Raw genomic sequence first — 13,773 nt, forward strand, 5'->3', positions numbered from 1 at the left:
TAAGGACTGTGTACAAAGTTCTTAAAGTTTTCCTGCAGACTGCACAGCCAAACAAAGTACTATTACTACCATTACAAACCAGATATTACAAACTATTACTCAACAACAAGAGATTACTATTAGGACTGGATTATTTCAGACTAAATTAGTTAAAAATATGAAGTAATTATGATGATAATAAAAGCACATAATAGTATCCTAGGGTGTGTCAAATTATTCAACTTTCAATTTTAAACATTGGAGTGCTCAAAAATTGTGATATGCCTTGGGGATTATAAAGATATTTTGGTTACTTTAATATAATTTAGATGAGCTTGATAAATAGCTACATAAATATCATAACTTTTTAACATTTTTGTTTGTTTCATTTCACAGGTTCAGCTGTCTTTCTTTTTTGTTTGACATTATTTTGTCTGAGAGTATTAATACTGCTGGCCTTGTTTCCTGTAAGTGTGATAACTGATATGTAATGGCTTCTAAAAAAAAGAACAAGACAGGAACATTCACTCAAATGAGCACACTAATTGGGACTGGCAGGGTTTTGTTGCCATCTGAACTCCCAATACGGCGATACATTCTCAGATCTGGCCTACTGTTAAGAGAACAAAGTAGTGATGACGCTAGAACCTACCCAGCAGCTAGTCTTGTAAGAAACATATATCAAAAGTTTTTGAAAAGTGGGAATAGTGAACAATTCTTTTGTGACCCCTGTTGAAAATTCATGAGTGACAATCTTGACAAGAACCAAGAGAGCTGGGATCAAGCCAAAAACATATTTCTTGGTAGAGGAAAGCTAGATGTAAAAGAGACTTTCACTATGAAACTTGACAAATTGTTTGACATCCTCAACTACAAATGTCAAATTGTTCTCTGTGCTGAATTTGGCTCTCTTGCTGGCTGCAAAAAAACTCACATTAACTGAACCTGCCTTAAGGAGATGAAGATAACACTGAAGGAATTTGCTTTTGTTTAAGGTCAAAGAGACAAGATTGGTTCTGTTGGATCATACCGGATTGGTTGCCAGATGTGCCCAAGCAGAAATGACTAATCAAAAGGCAAAAGTGGCAAGACGATGAGAGTGGAAAATATTTTTTATCATTTCACTCCAGAAAGGCTCAAAAACAAGAAAACCTGCTCAAGTGATTGCAAATAATCTGGTGTATTTCAAGAAAAAGAAAGTTTTGACAAAATCTTAAAGGCCATTGGAGGAAATTCTACAAATTTTAATAATGGCTGTGAAAGTGGTAACATGCACTGGGGGTATAGATCAAGCTTGACTGGAATTTGATCTGGTTGGTGTGTGCACGCCACACAAATGAGTTACCCCATGATACGTAATCACAAAATTGGATGGGAAAACTTTTTCTAACAAATTAGCAATTAAAATTGGCAACATGCTAGGCACTGCAACAGAACTTGACATTGATCCTTCATTCACCAGAATTTCAATTGGTGAGCCTCTCATTCCTCTCATTTCACTAAGCGACAGTGTTGTAAAGAATCTCTCTACTGATCAAGTATATGGATATAGGATCACACAGGCAATAAGAACAGGAAAATTTTCCACAGAACTGGCTCTTTTGGAAATTGGCCCTACAAAACCTTCATGTTTGTTGACAACTGCAAATAGGTTTTGTCAAATATCGGTTTGAAAACATGGCTTTAAAGGCAAAATTCTTCAAAACCTAAGAATGATAGTGGAATATATTGTTGGTGTGTACTACTCTTGCTGTTTCGACATTTAAGTAAAATATTCCTGGATTGAAGGCCTGTGTTGTTCCAACTGCAGCAAGTCAGACTGCAAAAGAAGGCTGCAGTACATGCTGTTTAGCCAACAATTTAGCACTCAGCATGGTACACTTTCAATGAAATGATAATCCAGACACTCTTGTCTTCAGATGATATTCAAGAAAGAGCTGGTATGCAAAAGATCATTGACTTGAGGGATGCAGACAATAACGTGCTGGGAGATTCTTTTTCCTGTACATGCAGGAAAAACATCTTTAATCAATGTGAAAGCATCCACTCTGATGGACCTGACTAACTGGAGGTATATATGAGCCACTTTGCCATGCAAATGGACTACAACGGAAATAAAGATGTTCATTAATGCAAGTATCACAGTGGCCCTGTCATGCCGAATGTATATACGAGAAAGTGAAAGTTATATCAGAGGCCAAGAAGCAAGTCGTCGGCTGATATCGAAGAACGAATCAAAACAAGATTTGATAAAACTTGCTTAAACATGTTTGCAACTTAGATAATTGCTTTCTGATGCTAGTTTATGGTTGCAGAAGGCTAAGTTTAGCTAATATTTTTGAGTAATTTTTAGAAGATAAAGTTAACAGTATTTGGGTTACAAGAGACTTTTGTGGTACATGATCAGACGTGGATTTACCATACCAAGCTAAACATTGTGCAATTTTAAAAATAACAGCAGATTTGAATTCTTGGTGTGAAAACACATTTTTCTGGGGGGACGGGGGGGATGCTAAAAATTTTCACCCAATTAAATGATATGCCTTAACATAATATTACGTTCTAACAATACTAAATAATACTCCACATACTTATGAACCTCTATCAATTATATGTATGTACCTCTTGGATTTAGACAGTATGTAATTATAATCTCTGTTTGTACATGCTGGACAACTGCAATATAGCTGACAAACACTGAATTATCAATGTAAGCTACATTCTCTTTAGATTTATATGTGATTATAAATATTTAGAGCACCCTCATAATCAAGAGTTTTCTATCAGGTTCCATTTAATTACACAAACCATATTGACTTAACCAACCTTTGGTGGTTCTTGTGGTAGAGAAACAGTTTCTACAGGAGGTGGGGATGGAGATTTTACTTCTAGTTCTTCAAGGTTTTTTTCTTCCACTTCGGTTTTCAGTTCTTCAGTTTTTGATTCAGATTCTAACTCTGGTTCAGGCTCATGAGAAGACTCTTCCAATGTTTCTTCTATTCCATTTCTGGAATAATCAGATATTTCAATGTTTCTATTAATGTAAAATTAGTATTATCCAATTTTCAGGGGGGAAAATACTACAATTTACTATACAATTCTGTATTTTTTGGAGTATAAGACACACCTTTTTTCCTCAAAAAAAGAGGCTGAAAATCTGGGTGCATCTTACACATCAAATACAGCATTTTTTGCCTCTTGAAGCCCCGCCTCCTTCACCAAAATGGCCATGCATAGCTTTATGGAGGCTTTCAGAGTGCTCCTGGGGGCTGGGGAGGGCAGAAATGAGCAAAAAATGGGCTGTTTATTGCCCTCCCAGCCCCAGGCAGCATTCTATATGCCTCCATAAGGCTATGCATGCAATTTCTTTTGACAAAAATGGGCCTGTTTTTGCAAAAAAGGGGCTGTTTTTGCTCATTTTTGCCCCCCCCTCCCAGAAGCACTCTGCAAGCCCCCTCAAGGCTATTCATGCCTTTGGGGGGGGGGGACAGGACTATTTTCATGAAAAACAGGTCTTTTTAGGGAGGTTTGCAGAGTGCAAAAACTCCCCCCCCCCTTTTTGGAAAGCTCTTTAACTGATTGATGACAATTACATTGATCAAGTGCAGAAACACCTACCTATCTACTGTATTTCTCTATTTCTCTCTTTCTATCCCTCTACCTACCTACACATTCTCTCTCTCTTCCTACTTACCTACTGTATTTCTCTCTCTCTATTTCTCTCTCTGTCCCTTTATCTACCTACCTACTCTCTCTCTCCCCCTACCTACCTACTGTATTTCTCTATTTCTCTCTCTATCCCTCTACCTATCTACACACACTCTCTCCCTACCTACCTACTGTATTTTTCTCTCTCTCTTTCTCTCTATCCCTTTCTCTCCCTACCTAACTACTCTTTCTCCCTACCTATCTACTGTATTTCTTTCTCTCTATCCCTCTACCTACCAACCCGCCTACTCTCTTCTATTTCTCTCTCTATCCCTCTATCTAACCTATCTACCTACCTACTCTCTCTCTCTCTCTCTCTCCTTTTATCTACCTTCCTATCTACTCTCTCTCTCCCTACCTACCTACTGTATTTCTCTCTTTCTCTCCCTCTCTATCCCTCTATCTACTTTTTTTTAATTTGCCTCTTCAAAACCTTGGTGTGCCCTATACTCCAGTGCGTCTTATACTCCAAAAAATATTGTATGCATCTTATGCATCATTTAACATTAAGTTTTAGTTGAACTCCTTTTATTGATGCCCAATTTAAACACCTTTTTAAAAAAAGATGCAGAGGTCATTAGTATTTTGAGACAGATGGACTGTTAACTTTTATGTTGTTCTCTTTTCAGGAAACATTTTTCTTCTGAGGAGAGGCCGCCTGTCAGGCCTGCAGTCATATTCCTTTTAAGGATCTTTGGCCTGCCACACATTTTCTCTCTTTCTTTACTATGCTGTTCCATTAGTGGGGAATTGGGAGGGGGGTAGGAGTAGAATGTGTTTTTTTTCAAAATAAAAAAAATCCTTTCTAGAAATCAAGGTCATTATTTGTCTCTGCACCTCTGCATCTGACTGGAACTAGATGGGTGGAAATGCCAGCGTGGCAGAGGAAGATTGGACCATGTGATGGACTTGTGGATGTGGGAACAAGTTCATGAACTTTCAACTGGGTGGAAACCCAGGAAGCCTTCAGATGTTTATCTTATTAAATGGGAACTTTGATGAAAGTTATGTCTTGAACTCTGATTTAATTCTGGATGATATTTGGAATGCTGACATGGACACTTCTAGATTTTTATATGAGAAAGTGACTATCATAATGAATCTGGCCATTCAGAAAACATATTCCACCCTTTCCAGCCACCCAGAAGGTGTTCTGCCTTTTTCTGGGCAGGTCCATTTACTCCATAACACTGAGCTGCAGACATCCATCACTTTATTTTCTAAGTATTCCTTGGACAGAATACAGGTAGCCCTCAACTCATAACAATTTGTTTAGAAACTGTTTTAAGTTAAAACAATATATTAACAATAAGCCAAGTAGAAAAGGAAGTTGGCTGGGTCTAAGGGCATCTCACAGGGCACATCACTCTTATATTGGGGATCTAGGCTACCACAAAGCAAAACAAGCAAGCATACAAACATACATAATTATCTTCTGTACATTTAGAAAACCTGTCAGGAAAATGCACCTCAAAAGGTTTCAAAAGAACTGTTGATCATTTTAATACTGCCTGCTGCACTGAAAACATACTAGCTTGTTCTACTTTTATATACAAACCCCTTTACAAAGAACTTTAATAAAAGATAAGCATATCTTAAATGATTTCTATTTCATTTAGCAGTTAATGATCACTAAAAAAACCTTAATCTCATGAAATCTGAAGTAATTAATCAAGTTAACCATATAATTAACTGCCTACATCAAACATTTTAGAAAATATGAACAAGGTTTCATTTCACTTTGATTCTCATATCTTGTTTTATTATGGGCTAATGATAAAGCCATTAACCTACAGATTCATTGATTTTCAAACACATTTGCACAGACTGTCTGCAACATAAGTATGGATAATTATCTTACGTTACAGGATGACTATCATAGTAAGCACTGCTGGTATTTTCTTGTACAGTTTCAGGTGATGTTTGTCTGTCTTCATTTTCCTCTTCTACTTCATCTTCTGATTCTAAAATATAATTAATCAATTCATAATTCATAAAAGTATGTTGCCCGCCACAGTAATTTCTTATATTTTTAGTTTTACTGAAAATGAAATGAAACTTATTTATTCCAGAAATTCACATGCAATATAATACATTTCTGTTTCCATAATGCTAAATGCCATACAAATTTGTAGATATAGTCTAATAAATTATCTTGGCCTTGTATAAGTATTCCAAATTCTGTCATTTTTTTGCTCACGTCATTTCTTTGAGGTAGCTTTTTATTTTTTCAGTTATTTGCAAATAAATTAATCATTGTAGATTCCTATCTTCATTAAGCAATTCTCATTAGGTCTTTGGTCTATTTCTTGATAATACAGATAGACTTCAACTTACCACCACAACTGAGCTCAACATTTCTCTTGCTGAAACATTTGTTAAGTGAAATTTGTCTCATTTTACAACCTTTTTTGGCACAATTGTTAACAAAATCACTGCAGTTGTTAAGTTAGTAACCTGGCTTCCTTAATACTTTTTTGTCAGAATGACCGTTGGCCTACCTGAATGGTTGTTCTCTAGGAGCTGCGGGAGTGTCCAAACATGGGTTAACTTCAGCTTGCTGCCCAAGGAATGAGTTCAAAGTTCGTGTATACATGCCTCCTGCTCCCTTGAGAGGCTCGGTTTAAAAAAATGAAGGTATGAGACCTAGAAGGATGCTGTAAGGGGTAAGTTCTATGCCATGGAGGTGATGATTCACACACCCGCAGGTGACCCCAGGGCGGGGTTGGACACTCCCGCAGCGCCTAGAGAATGACCATTCAGGTAAGCCAATAGTCATTCTTCTAGGCGCTGCTTGGATTGTCCAAGCATGGGACATACCGAAGCTATGTAGTCCTTGAGGGGGGGGGGAGGAAAGTCCTGGTTAGTAGGAGTCGCAAGGACCTGCTGTAAAACTCTGCAGATGCAAAGGAGTCCAGTCTGTAATTCCGAATTAACGTTAACAGCAAAACCAGGTAGCCACCCTACAGATCTCTTCAATAGGCGCTTGAGTGGCCCAAGTGGCCGTAGTCATAGCGCTCCTCATGGAGTGTGCTGTTATACGAGGAGGAACAGGCCTGGATTGTTGCTCGTAAGCTAGCTTAATGCATGTGCGCAGCCAATGTGGAAGATGATACCTTTTTGCCCATTGAGGTGGGCTGGAATGATATGAAGAATAATTCTGACTTGCGAAAAGAAGCTGTCCTCTTTTTGTAAACCCACACAGCGTGGCATACATCCAATTTGTGCTAAACACACTCCCTGGGATGACTGGGGTGCGGGCAGAAGCTGGGGAGGATGACCTCCTGTGTTCTGTGGAATAAATTGTTAATTTTTGGTAGAAATGCTGGATCCAATCGCAGAATAACTCTGTCCGAATGTATAACACAAATGTATAACTCTCTCTAACGGCTAGCTCTGAAATTCTGTGTGCTGAAGTGAGGGCTATGAGAAAAGCAGTTTTGAATGACAAGTGCCATAGACTAACCAAGCAAATTGGTTCGAATGGTGGCGATGTTAGGGTTTGCAAGACAATCAATAAGTCCCAAGTTGGGTAATGCTGAACCATCAGAGGGTGTAGGTTGGTAGCCCCCTTTAGGAAACTGCGAACCATTGGGTGTCTGCTGAGTGTCTCTTGGCAAGATGGTGGCTAGGGCTGTTGTCTGCCTCCGAAGTGTTTTGGGGGTGAAGCCCTTGTCCAACCCCTCCTGGAGGAAGTCCAGGATTTGCAGAATTGTCGCTGCTGTGGCACTGATGTGATGGGAGTGACACCAAGAGGAGAAGATAGTCCATGTTGCATCATAGATCCACACAGTAGAAGGTCTCCTGGACACCTGGATGGTGGGGATGACCTTGTCAGAGAAGCTGTCCTGCCTCAGGAGGTCCCCCTCAAGTACCACACGGCTAATTGGAGCCATTGAGGGTCCGGGTGTGGGATGGTCCCTTGGCTGAGGGAGATCTGCTCCTGAGGTATGCGGCAGTGCTTGGTCACTGACAAGCTGATAAGGTCGGTGAACCAGGAACTCCTTGGCCAGTGCAGGGTGACTAGCAGTACTTTGGCTCCCTCCAGCAAGATCTTCCTGATCACCGGAGGGATCAGTGGGAGAGGCAGAAAGACGTATAACAGTCTGGGAGGCCAGCGGCATTGAAGAGCCTCCGTTCCTCCCATGTTGGAGCATTGGAATATTGAAAGGAACCGGAGGAGATGTGTGTTCTCTGGACTGGAAAACAGGTCTATTATTGTCAGAAAGCTGAACTTTTAGGTCAGTTGGTGAAACAGCGACGGATGAAGCTGCCATTCCGAATTGCTGATGATCATTCTGCTGAGCCAGTCCGCTGTCAGGTTCCCCTCCCCATAAATGTGGTCCGCCCTTATGGACTGGAGATGGCGTTCTGTCCAACGCCCCAGGGCTTCTGCCTCCGACATCAGGGCCTTCAATCAAGTTCCGCCCTGGTGATTGACATAGGCCTTGGTGATGATATTGTCCATCAATATGAGACATGAGACCCCTCGGTGAGCCACCAGAAGTGGCACAGGGCTAATCTGGGGCCCTGAGCTCCAGCCAATTTATGTTGTGGGCGAGCTCCGCCGGAGACCATCTGCCCTGCGTCATGTGTGTTTGTAGATGCCCCAGCTGTACAAGCTGGAGTCTGTTGTTATCAGACGTTCTGGTTCCTTGAAGAGGGATCCTTTCTTCAGTGCCGTTGTCTGCCATCATTTGAGTGACCAGAGCACTCGTGGAGGAACGCTCATCACCCTCTTGGGAGTTGCTGGCCTTGTGCCATTGAATCAGAAGCAGGAAACATTGAAGTGCATGCAGCTGTGCTCAGGGTCCACTGTGATGCACGAGATCAACTTCCCCAGCAGCTGGGCTAGCGTGACGAGAGGCACCGATCTGGACCTCCAGACTTGACGCACAAGGGATGTGATGTTGTCCATTTTCTCTTGTGTGACGAACACCTTGAAGAGTCTGGAATTGATTACCATGCACAGATGCTGGATCGTGGTGGATGGCGACAGGTGGCTTTTCTCTAGATTTATGGAAAAGCCATGTTATTCAAGCATGCATATGGTGACGCAGAGATCCCGACACACCTGCTCCCTGGATGATGACATCAGCAAATGTAATCCAGATAACAAATGAGTCTCACTGGATGAAATCGAAGGCGTTCAACGAAAGCGGCCAGAAGTTTGGTAAATGTCCTGGGGGCAGATGAAAGGTCAAAGGGAAGAGCCTTGTCTGCAAATTGGAACCTCAGAAACTTGTGATGCACTGGATGAATCGGAACATGCAGTTACGCCTCCTTCAGGTCAATTGACGTCTGAAAGTTGCCCTGCATGATGCAACCCAAGATGGTCTGGAGTGATTGCATCTTGAAGCGCTTGTACACCAGATAGATGTTGAGTTTCTTGAGGTCCAGTATGCCTCTCACCCCTCCCAAGGACCTGGGGACCAGGAAAAGGATGGAGTAGAACCCCCTCTATTCCTGGCCCGCGGGAACTTGCTCTATGGCTGCTATCTTGAGCAAATGGCTGGTTTCTGCCTGCATCAGCTGGCGTTTGTACGTTGATCTTGGGAATGGATAACGAACAAAGGTCCGAGGGGGTATTGAGAGTAGTCGGGTATTGAGTGGATTGTGTTCAAGACCCAAGTGTCCGTCGTTGTCTCCTCCCACTGGTTGGCATAGAGTTGAAGCCAACCCCTTATGGGAGGGGACTGGCGATGGTCACTTATTCCTACGAAAGGAATGGTTGGAACACCTATCCCGGAAGGACTTAGGACTATCCCGCTGTCTATTTTTGTCCTTGAACACTGACCTGTCCTGGGTACAGTTCTGCGTCTAGGAATAGGAATGGTTAAATCCTCTAGAGGTGGCTGGAGGATCTGCATTCCGAAAGGACTGCCTGTGGAAGGATTGGCCCTTGCAGTACTCCACTGCAGCCATAATCTTATTGACATCCTGTCGCAGTCTAGTATCGCTCGCTGGCAATTTAGATTGCAGCTTTAGGAGTCAGGCATTCCCTTAGCTATGGGCTGCTTACCTTTAGATGGGCGCCCCTTAGCCACCCCTTGCTTGCAGGCCCTGGCCTGCTACATTTAGGGGAGGAAGGACCTGCTGAAGCTATGTCTTCTGCTGTGCTGCCGAAGCTGGAACAGTCAGACCAACACTGCAGGACACTTGTCACTAGAAGAGCAATTGAGCTGAGTCCAATCTGCCAGTCTCTATCTGGGAGTGCTGAAATAAGCTGCAAAAGGTCAAAATGGCGTCCATTGAACAATTCCGGAACGCCCGCAGATCTGCACCAATTTTAAGCAAGGTATGGCCAGCTGGGAAGCCAAACTCCTTGCAGCCACTCTAATACTATCCTTGATGGGGGGGACCTGCCAGGCGCCCCAGAGCAAGGTCCTTGCGTAGGCAACCCCTCCCAGCGGTGATCTGCTGGAGACAGGCAGGGGCAATAAAACGGCTGAGAGAAATTTTCGCGCCACTTTAAATAATCCAAAATGGCTGCCACGTGACTCAGAATGGCACTGGGGGCTATCTGGAGGTTGGCAAGGCTTTTAACAGCCTCCGGAGCTCTTAATAAGTCCTCCGACAATTAGGTGGGCCCTCCTAACTACCTACCTGGCCCCAGGGCTCAACAGCAGCCCGCTGAACAAGCCCCCCCCCCCCTGCAGTGAAGCCTCAGCCATGTGAGTGCAAACAGCAGGCTCGTTCCGAGCAGCCTGCTCCACGTGAAGGCGATGAAAGGAAACTTATACCTTGTGAATAACTACCCTAATCTAATCTATACAAAAATAAGAAAAAAGGCTACATTAATCACACTGCTTATAGAGTCCAACTTGATGCTCAAGGACTGGGGCTTCCCAACTGCATCCTTTTAGGGCGACTGAGTTTTTTAAACTGAGCCTCTAAAGGGAGCAGGAGGCGTGGCTACACAAACTTTGAACTCAGTCCTTGGGCAGCAAGCTGAAGTTAACCTGTGCTTGGACATTCCAAGCAGCGCCTAGGAGAAGGTTACAAAGATGATCATATGACTCTGGGACACTGCAACCATCATAAATATAAGTCAGTGGCCAAGCATTTGAATTTTGATTACGTGAGCATAGAAATAGTCATGTTAACCTTTTTCAGTGCCATTGTAACTTCAAACATTCACACTTGCGAATGGGTAGAGAAGGTAAGTGAATACTACCCCTGCTGCCTCACCTTCTGGCTGCGGCACCAACACCACTTGGCCTTCTGCTCCATTGCAGGCATGAGCAACCAGAAGTGGGCCAGCAGCCACATGTGCTCCTATTGCACATGGCTGCCAGTGCTGCCATCACGAAGTAGGGGTTGGGGTATGGATGGCCTGGCTGTGGATTCCCTGGGGTAAGCCGATGTGGGGCACATGGGGCAGACGCACAATCACCCCATCTCACCTTGGGGCTGTGACACCATGAGCAACCAGATGGAATGGGCAGCCGGTCTGTTGCACAGGCTCTTTAGTCAGGCTTATTTGGGGGGAGGGGGTTAGGGCCTATATTAGGGACAATTAACACACTAGAGTTAACTTTCAGGATAGGTTTTATTTTCAGGAAAACAGGATACCATTAGTTTTGGTAGATATTTGTTATCATAAAAATCAATTTGATATGCAGTTTTTTACAGATGAGTGAAATTAAAAGTAGAGATTTCTATATTGCCTAGATGATAGAAAAGTATCTTAACTTCTACAGTAAGAGTGTCAATGGACCTTAAACTACAACTTAAACAACAAAAATAATATTTAGTAATTTGGCTCAATTGTATTTGTATAGAAAAGGATTGTTTAGGAAATAATTTTGTTGGAAATGTAATGATGACAATACTTCTTTAAAATATATGCTGGGGCCCATAAAGCTGGCATAGAGAGCTGTTGTTAAAAGCTCCATCTAAAGCCCCCTTTTAATTTTTAACTAGTTCTTTTTCTTTTACTTCATTCCATTTTATTTTATTTTCATCTCTTTTATCCTTTTTCTCCTGGAGACCTGTATTTTTAGTATTTTTTTCAATTTGCTATGGAGAAAAGAAAGACAAGGCAGAGTTCACATTCTGCTTCTCAGATTTCACTTGAACCTACTAAGTAGCTCAACATAGACAGATACCTAAAAGGTAAACAGCTACATGCTAAAAATAACCAAACCTCTTGATAACCTCCCCAATAAATCTGATCCCCTGGAATAAAATCTGTAAGTGGAGATAGAGGGCTCCCAACTTTTAGAGGATCTTTTCTCCTCTATCCCTGAGGAAGCTTCCCTTCTCAGATCACAGCCATTTGTCCAGCTGTTGCAAGGTTCAGGTGACAAGGGGATGAGGACTTAACAAAAATCACTTTATAACAAGACAATGTCTGTTGATGACACAAAGAGCATTGTCAACTTTTGAGGTTCTAACTATGGTTATAAAGTGGACATCCTGAAAGACACTTTTATTAAGCTTAAATAGTCATCAAATACTTCAGCTGAGTCAGTTAAAGCAAAAGCAGATAAAAGTGGTGGAAATATGGATCTGAATTTGGAACCTAAAAAGGGAGAGAGGAACATAGCAAGCCAGTTCTAAACCTTTAGAAATAAATGTGATTAATTCTGCCAGAGTCTCTGGGAATAGTTCTCACTTCTGCTCCCTGATAAAGCATCACACCATGAGCTAAAGAGAAAATCATCATTGCCTAGTGGTAAGCTATCTTCCAGGACATTGATGCTATTCTAAGTTGTCAACCTGCAAAGGTACCCTACCCAAATTGCTTGCTTATCTCAAAACCTACTGGAGTTTACACAAGCACGCAGTAGTGAAGATAGATACATTTCAAAGCAGTAGGATTCCTCCCCCACCTCCCAACACTGGAGAATTTTGGATAGCATCATTTCTGTTGAATGACTGAAAAGCCTATTTCAAATTTTAACATCCTCCCAGTCACCCCCTCTAGTACTAAGCACAAGGATTCTATCCAGCTACTGGCTTGGAATATGAATGGCTGGAAGAACAGATGGGGATCTAGTGGAGTTTTCTCTAATTTTAAGTCATAAAAAAGATAACACTGCCATATATGAAAAACATCTCAGAAACTATATGTCAATGATATTCCAGGATTTCTCTACGCTTCTGATAGTCATATACTAAAGATTCATGATGAGTTTATTAATATTCTTTTATATGCTGATGATTTGGTTTTAACGGCACATTCTCAAATAGGCCTGAGAACACTGTTGCAAAAGCTAAATATCTACTGTGCTCTATTTTTTTAAACATCAATAAAACTAAATCTAAAGTGATGACATTTAACAAACAAAAAAGAAGGAAATATAACTGAATGGGGAGCCTATCAAACAAGTGAATTATTTTACTTATTTAGGAGTGATCTTTACCAACGGAGTTGTGGATAAATTATTTTTAAAAAAGTTTAGCAAGAGTCAAGGAAAGTACTAAAGGATTATACAAATTATTTAATTACTATTACCCAGTATCTGAAATTATATACTGAAAGTATTCAGGGCAAAAATACTTCCTGTATTGACTTATGATATAGAATTGTGAAGCTTTGCAAAAGCTACTTCATTTGAACAAGTTCAGGCCTGATTTTTAAGAAGCTTACTGGGAACTGATAAGAACACATCAGTTCTCCCAATGCTCCATACACAGTCAATTTAAAAAGTTTTCACATACTGGCAGAAGATCCATTCAATGGACTCTGATAGGCTACCCAAAATATGTTTAGAACAGATAAGTATGGCTCAGCCTATTTCCTGGGTAAGCAGTTATTTCACAACATGGGTTTTCCATCCAATATTTATTCTCAACTGGCTTCTAGGCAAGGAAAATTTTTAAACAAGAGTCCTAGATATCAGTGCTCAAACTGACATGGAGCTAATGGCAAAAAGTAGATTTTTAAGTTGGTTAGCTAAGAACAAAACTACTTTTCAATTTGAAAAATTGTTAGCAATTTTTCACACTTTGTTAGAAAGTCACAGAGTTTGCAAGAAGAGCATATTGGAAAGCCAGATTCAAGCTATTGGATTCCACAATCAAATATGGGCACTTTGTTAGAAAGTCACAGAGTTTGCAAGAAGAGCATATTGGAAA

The 13,773-nt window shown here is 41.3% G+C and overlaps 1 protein-coding gene across 4 annotated transcripts in view; it reads right to left on the minus strand.

Moving 5' to 3' along the window:
- Positions 1 to 13,773, minus strand: part of G3BP2 (G3BP stress granule assembly factor 2) — a 46,005-nt gene that overhangs the window by 10,693 nt on the left and 21,539 nt on the right. For all 4 annotated transcript variants that reach the window (XM_032236849.1, XM_032236848.1, XM_032236850.1 and 1 more), the window contains 2 exons: positions 5,549 to 5,651; positions 2,806 to 2,986 (listed from right to left, as the gene is read on the minus strand). In XM_032236849.1, the coding sequence (XP_032092740.1) occupies positions 2,806 to 2,986; positions 5,549 to 5,651 (284 nt within the window). The remainder of the gene's footprint in view (positions 1 to 2,805; positions 2,987 to 5,548; positions 5,652 to 13,773) is intronic.

Source organism: Thamnophis elegans, chromosome Z (genome assembly GCF_009769535.1).
Source record: "Thamnophis elegans isolate rThaEle1 chromosome Z, rThaEle1.pri, whole genome shotgun sequence".
Lineage (NCBI taxonomy): Eukaryota > Metazoa > Chordata > Lepidosauria > Squamata > Colubridae > Thamnophis > Thamnophis elegans.